General features: G+C 35.7%; 1 protein-coding gene across 1 annotated transcript in view; it reads left to right on the top strand.

Moving 5' to 3' along the window:
- Positions 1–7,655, top strand: part of LOC103609631 (interleukin-1 receptor-like 1) — a gene marked incomplete at its 5' end in the record, with an annotated part of 108,611 nt that overhangs the window by 9,442 nt on the left and 91,514 nt on the right. Inside the window, 1 exon segment of the mRNA XM_008593931.1 lies at positions 635–769. Within this exon segment, the coding sequence (XP_008592153.1) occupies positions 635–769 (135 nt within the window).

Raw genomic sequence — 7,655 nt, 5'->3', positions numbered from 1 at the left:
TTGCCGGTCCCGGTCCAGTATGGGCACGACACTGAGGGTTGCGATCCGTTGCTGGTCATGAAAAAAGACAAAAAAGGAAAAAAAAATATCTTAGCTGGAAGATTAGAAAGGTAGGTCAGAACTTAGCTCTGACCTCCCACTACTTCCCCACAATGGGTTATTCCACTTTCTGAGAAAACACTCCCATCCCTGCTTGGGGGCTGACAGTGCTTTTTCTTCCCAGGAAGGCATTTCCTCTTCTGTGTCTCTCTGAGCCTTCCCTGTCCCTCAGGAGTCCCCTCCTGCAGGAAGGCTTCCTTGCCCAGTCAGTCCAGCGTGGAGTCAGTTCTCTTTCTAAAAGCCACTGCCAGCTAAAATCATGCTTTTCCCTTCTATCTTACTGGTTTACATGATCTCTATTTCTCTTTTCATCTTGAGAATCCCCTACAGTGATTAGCCTGGTGCTTTGTACAGAGTAGGCAATAAACATTAATTTACTAATTCTTAGAGCAGCCAAGAAAATTGCAAGTGGGTATCTCCTGTGTGAATCTCCTGTACTCCCCATGGAGGTCAGCATCCATGTGTTTGTTTATATGATCTTGTTTTAGTAATAATAATAATAATAATTTTTCTCCTCATCCTGTCTTTTGCATAGTTGATCATCAAAGCATAGCTGCAGGATGTAGCATATTAATTCTAATCAGTGTCTTCGTGATAATCCTAAAAGTGTTCTGGATCGATGTTATTCTGCTCTGGAGAGACATAGCTAGACCTTACCAAACTAAGAATGGTAAGTGGCAAATTTCAAGTTTTTCTTCAAAAGAAAAAGTCTCATAATGACTGTTGGTTACTTGTCTATTAATCTCTTAATAGCTCTGCTATTAAACCTAGATTACATTTTTTTTACTAACATAGTATCTGTGATTTTAAAAAAATATAATCAGAGGCCATTTTTCATTGTGCTGTGAAGCGCCTTGTGGTTCTGAGATTCATCTCAACAGCTCAAATTTCCTCCTCAATACAACTGCTGTTTCTACTAAATCCCCAATAACAGAATGTGCCCCAAACCCAGAACAGTTTAAATATTTTGGGAAATACATGTTAGTAAGACTTTATTAAATTAAACACAGTAAAAATATTACTTCTGTTTCCAGATGTGAGCTAGTTGGAAAGGTCCATCAGAATGCAGGTGTCTTTCCCCTGAAACCATGTTCCATAAATAATCTTACCTATGCTCATAGATATTATACACATGCAAGAAGACAGTTCTGTCTGCTAAATATGAACACCATTCTTCCATTTGGAGGCATCCATACATTAGCTTTTCCATATGATCAATTCAAGTAGGAGCTAATTTGATTTGTGGGAAATTCAGAACCCTTAAAAATTTCTACTTTCCTGCCACTATTAGCCTTTAACATTTTACTTCCCCGGGGCAAATATGAGAGAAATGAAAGATCAAACAGGTCTTGCAAGACTTGTGCACCGTGCACAAATCCCACACATCGGGATGGCTCACTTCACAAAGACCATGAGACAGAGACCATTTCAATCAAGCAAAAGGAGTTTATTCCAGCATGCTGGGGTCACCCAGTCTCCTGGACAAGAGCAACCCTGAGCACTTAACACAGGAGCTTTTTATACAGTTTTCTTAGACAGACTTTTGCAACAGGATGAGTTGTATACTGCTTACTGGTTATCTGAGGTGACCTTTAGATTTGTTGGTGGGCTTTAGCGGGCTGGCACACCAATAAGGAATGGGGTGGCACACCGATAAGGAATAGTGTATTTCCCAGTCGTTTATCTTCCTTGTGGCCAGGTGGCCTCTAGATAAGGAACTGGTCAGTTCCTGGAACCGGGTGGTAGTTACTCCCTTCCTGGAATTTAGTGTGCCTGGGCCCGCCTGACCTCTACATAACCCCTTAGAAGCTGCCTTACTTAAAATGACATTAGTTATGTTTTTCCTGTTTTTAGCAAGCATTTGTACAGAAGCAAATTGCACATGTTAAAGTTATATTTTTTTCTACACCATACTTCAAAGCCTCACATAGGCATCTCCCCTCTAAAGCCCATGCATGTTTATATGAGAAAGCTGAGGTTGTTTTTTCCCTTTTACTTATTTAGTGACTACAGTTAGACCATAGTCTCAATTTTCACTATTTCATTCATTTTAAATCAAGATCAGGCGGGGGGGGGTGGAGGGGGCAGTTACTGTGGACTCTTCAGATGAGCCCATCCACCAGCTGAGTTCCAACAAATGATCTTCATCAATATGATGGGGACCAGAAGAATTGCCCAGCTGAGACCTGCATGAATTACTGACCTATTAAAACCATGCAATATGATTGTTGTTTTAAGCCACTAAGTTTTGGGACAGTTTTGTAACCCAGCAGTAGGAACTGAAACACTTCAGAGCAGACTTTATGTGGGTTCTGTGCAGAGTTAGGTAGGCAGCTATTTGCTGTACTACTCAAGATCCACCAAGCCTTGTCCCCGAAAGAGACCAGGAAACAAACAAACAAAAAAAAAAAACCCAAGGATCTTCTAGTATTCAAGAAGAGTATCATAGAAAATTTAGGTTAGCTGTATAGAAGAACAATCTGACGTTGAGAGTACTTCAACAGGACACTGCAATCCCCGGTAAGTTTAGATCAAATTTCAGCTGATTGGATAAAGAGGAAAAAATCCAACCAGGCCTTTTATGTAGTGGCATTAGATTTATAAAGCCTACTAATGATCAACTGAATTTTTTATTGACCTGATTGAATGAGCCACACAGTTTGATATCAACATGGGTGTCATTAGGTCCTAAAGAGAATCTAGAATCTCTTTCAATAATGATGTTAAAAAATATAACAACTGCCTTACTATCTCAAAGAAAGAGAATGTCTTTCTTAAAGAGAGAAGAATAAACAAGAAAAAGATCATGCATTAAGATGTTTTCTAGTTCTTCTAATCAGTAACTAAATTAAAAAATATAACAACTGCCTTACTATCTCAAAGAAAGAGAATGTCTTTCTTAAAGAGAGAATAAACAAGAAAAAGATCATGCATTAAGATGTTTTCTAGTTCTTCTAATCAGTAACTAAATATATATATATATATAATATATATATATAATATATTTATAAATCATGACTCTGTGGGTGCATACATATATATATACACACATATATGTACATTGAACTTTTTTCTCCTTAACTAGAATAATGATTAAAATATTTAGCCCACATTTATTGCAAACCTATTATATGCCAGATGTTGTAAACTTCTACATCCACCACCTTATTTAAGATAGTTATTAAATACTCACTTTCCTTTTCCTTGCAAAAAATAAAGTCTAATCCCTCTGTAGCCTGAAGGAAACCACTTAACCTTTATTCTTCAATTTTATTTAAAATTGAGATGATAATATTTATCTCCCAAGGCATCATGTATTCTAATTAATTAATACTAGCAAAGGTCTCGAAGACAAAAAAATGTGGAAATTCTAAGCCCGATATTACCATGTTTTTATTCTTTACAGTGCCCTTGATACCCTTTTCCTTTTCTTTCTCATTTCCTGTCAGTAAGGTAACTTTTAATCGGAAACAATTTGACATTGGCTGTATCACTGCTACCAGCTATTACCAAAATCACTTGGCTAGAGATGACATTTACCCCAATGTTTATATATACATACCAAAATGTGTTTACCAAATATAAGCAAGTTTAAGTGAAAATGATAAAATAGAATTCTTTTAATATTGGCTTCCATAAGATCTCAAATACATATGACTACATAAGATAGAGTATGATGGTCTGTGTTTTATGTTATCGGTGAAATGAGATACTTCAAGATAGCTTCAATGTTAAGTAAACAAATGGAAAGGACAGTCACCTGCTCTTTAACTTTTCTAATGGGGAGCACTTCCATTTAGGATTGCCCACATCACTGAATATGTTTAGAAATACTCAGAATAGTACTCTTATTCTTCTGAGGCTACTTTTCAATAACTGAATAACAATTTTATAAACTCAGTACCAAGAGCAAAGCTCTTTAAAAACTACAACTTCTTATTGAACTTCCTTGAAATAACATTAAAAATTCCAAATACGGCACATTTTATGTGGCGTTCATGTGAATCACATTACTGCTTGATTCCTAATACGTTTAGCAATGAAAGGACCGCAGACATCCAAAATATAAAGAAATGAGCTTGCAAGTAAGTAGAATGGGCAAATCCGTGAACTTTTAGTGTGTTTTCTTTAGGCCCAATGCTCTATTTTAAATGAAAAATAAACCCCTCTTTCCTCCCAGTGTCAAGGTTAATTTCAATCTCAGTGCCCCCTTCCCTTGCTTTTCCACTTCCTAACTGGTTATCTGTGAATCATGAGGTGATTCTGAAAAAGTGTTGTCTTCCAACCTAAAGCAAGGTATTTTCCTTAAATTCTTTCATATTCTGAAATTTAAAGAATTAATTTGGAAAATAACATTTCATAATCAATAAACGATCTAAGTGCTTGCCTTATCAGTCCCAAAGCAATTCTATCACCAGTGTTAATAAACATGACATTTTAATGTATAAATCCTCATAAACTGTCCAAGATACAATATAAGGCAAACGCAGCAGACAAAATCTGTGCGGAGCTTGCAATTTATATTTAGATTACACAAAAAAATAAAATACTAATGGAATCAAAATAGGTTGGTATATTATAGCATAAGCACAGTGTTTGCCCAAAATTAGGGCAAAAGAAGGATAATTACATGTCCTTAGACAAATGATTATGCCATCTTAAATTAAGAAAATAATAGTTTAGGAGCTGAAAATGATACAACAGAAGTAAAACTGTCTTAAACAAACTTCTATAAGTGGCAGATATTACTGTAATTATATAAATGAACATAAACTCAGAGAAAAACACATGTTAAACTACTGGATGTGTCAAAAAGGATGGGATATAGAGAAATGATACAAATCTATTCCAGGTTGAAAACTTTTCATAGGGTGACATTAAAATGCTAGAGACCTAGCAATATTGCTTGTTTAAAGGTCATGCATAATGTGCATGCTTAGAAATATTTCATGCTTGCAGGACAAAGTGTCCAGGATGGGAACAGAAGGACATCCAAAAGAAGAAGTTCTGGGGGTCTTGGGACTAAAGGAAGTCATGTGTATGAATGAAAGGAAGGTGGCAGTTTGTGACCCAACTGTTTGCTGCCTTACTCCTCCAGTTTCTGGGGCCACCCTCGCCTGTGACTCAAAACAAATAAACAAACAACCTTCTGGACGGTGATATCTCGCCAATTAAGAAATGAATTAAAATTAACATCTCAGGAATGGAGAAGCAGGGATAGAATTGGGAGTGGGCTTTAAATTCATTTCAGTGTGTAAATAAAACAAAACAATTATGAGAATTGCAGCTGGGAGAATAACAGAAGGTAAATGGTACAAACTGTGAGAAAATAAAAATAATGTAATTAATACAATTCAGGAGGTGGGAAACAAAACAATTATGAGAATTGCAGCTGGGAGAATAACAGAAGGTAAATGGTACAAACTGTAAGAAAATAAAAATAATGTAATTAATACAATTCAGGAGGTGGTAGGAACTGCAAATATGCTAATTTCCTAATCTTGCCAAGCAGGGAATGTGGTAATTAATGTTGTCTAAAAGTGAGACTTGTTGTTAACAAATAACTACAGTTTTTTATAAGGCTTTTGTCCCTTAACTTTAGATTCCTCCTGAAGTGGAAAATATTTTTCAGAAGTTCTACAGATCCTCCAATTACACTTTAGTTTCTTTAGCTACTGTCAAAATAAAATTAAAGACTTTTTATTTTTAAATGCCATTGCTAATGTGATTCCATTTTTATAAATATTATTTCTGTTAATATATCACTTTATTTTTGCTTCACGATGTATATTTGCATGGGGCCATCTGATTGGAATGATGAAAACTTAGTATAAAAAATGATTATATTTGAGTGATTTTTTTTAGCAATTATTACTTTCATTTTTGTATCTGAATTTCTTAAAATAGGCATATGTATTTTTTATTAAAAATCAGTATTCTGAAAACATTGTGAATATTCATAGACCATTCATATAATGATTTACAAAAAACAAGCAAGCCGTTAGCTCCATAAGGCTGGGCCGCAGAGGTCAGAATGCAGGTGCAGAGATAGAAGGAAAGGGAGGCAGAAACCTCTGAACCAGGAAGAAAAGACCCACTACACATATAGATATGATCTGAATTTTAGGGTAAATGCTAAGGATGTTAAAATGTAGCAGAAAGATGATAGCTACTTGGCATATGATGGAAAAAAGTACATTTTGGGGGGGTTTTTTTTTTTTTTTTTTCGGATAGTGCTTCCTCTGAGAAAGGAATTTCTTACTAATGCATTTGGGATGGCTCCAAAGTGAATCACAAAGATCAACGGCCTTAGGTTCACCCCAGCCCTAGACTTCAAGCCCATGGTGAGAAATGGGAGAGCATTCCTTTGCCAGGTATGAGTGTATCAGCTTCCAGGCTGGCTGGTATTCAGAGGCCAGAGGAAGAGCTTGGTGTGTGAAATGCTGAGGAGAACATGGGAAAACAGGAAATGTTGGTCCTCATGTATTCAATAGCCTATGTTGGGTCAGTAGATAGGATTGGGAACAATTCAGGAAAACAAAAATATCACATTGTGAGAATTCATGCAGTGTCGACATTTAAAAAGAAAATCCAAATTACGCTTCTGTGCAAGTAGAGTGTTAGATTTGTTTATGAACACTGAACAGAAGGCACGAAGAGACGATGAGTGAACAGTAAGTACAGCTAGCAAATGAATACACTCACCTGACTTGGAATTGAAGTCAAATATTGTCATTTCATGTGATAAAACAATTTTTAGCATTAGAATACCAATTATTCTGGCACTGTTTATCTCAATCTCCAAAGCCTTAGGTCCAGGGTTACTGTGGCTGCCAAGACCATTTTCTGTAGCCTTAATATAAAAGTCTGTCACAGGAAAATAGTTAGAAACTGCAGACAAAAAAAAAAAATCAATTCCTTAATAGAATTAAAGGGTTAAACACTATAAAGGAAAGGTAAAGATGTAAAAGTAATAAAAAAAAAAGAGATCAATGTTTACGTGATCTCTATGTCTAAGGAAAAGAGTAATAAAAAATAATGATTATAACATTTGACTAAATAAAAATTTAAACTAGCTGAACCAAAAATTCCCATAAAATTAAAAAGTAAAAGACAATACAAATTTGCAAAAACATAGAGAGTTGAGCCCTTAGTATATCAAAACTACTTGTAAATCAATAAGAAATTTATTAACATGTAAAGGACATGAATAAGTAATTTTGAAGAACTAAAAATTGCTGATCAACATACTATAAAAAAAAATAAAATGAGTGAAAACTTTAAAAATGAGCTGTCATTCTGTACTTGCATAATTAAAAATAGTAAAATGTGATATTTTTTTTAAATGTTACAGAGGATTTGATGAGACAGCGACTTTTGTCTGCTGCCAGTAAGAGTGTACTTTTTTTTTTTTTTTTGTTTTTTTCCGTGTCCAGCAACGGATCACAACCCTCAGTATCGCCCCCGTACCGGACCGGGACCAGCAACGGGATCGCAACCCTCGGTGTTGCTCCCGCGCCTTGCTCAGCCAGTGAGCGGGAACCAGTCCGTATGTG

This window comes from Galeopterus variegatus, unplaced genomic scaffold, assembly GCF_000696425.1.
Source record: "Galeopterus variegatus unplaced genomic scaffold, G_variegatus-3.0.2 Scaffold9874, whole genome shotgun sequence".
Taxonomy (NCBI): Eukaryota; Metazoa; Chordata; class Mammalia; order Dermoptera; family Cynocephalidae; genus Galeopterus; species Galeopterus variegatus.
This window is presented reverse-complemented; position numbering and strand designations above follow the sequence as displayed.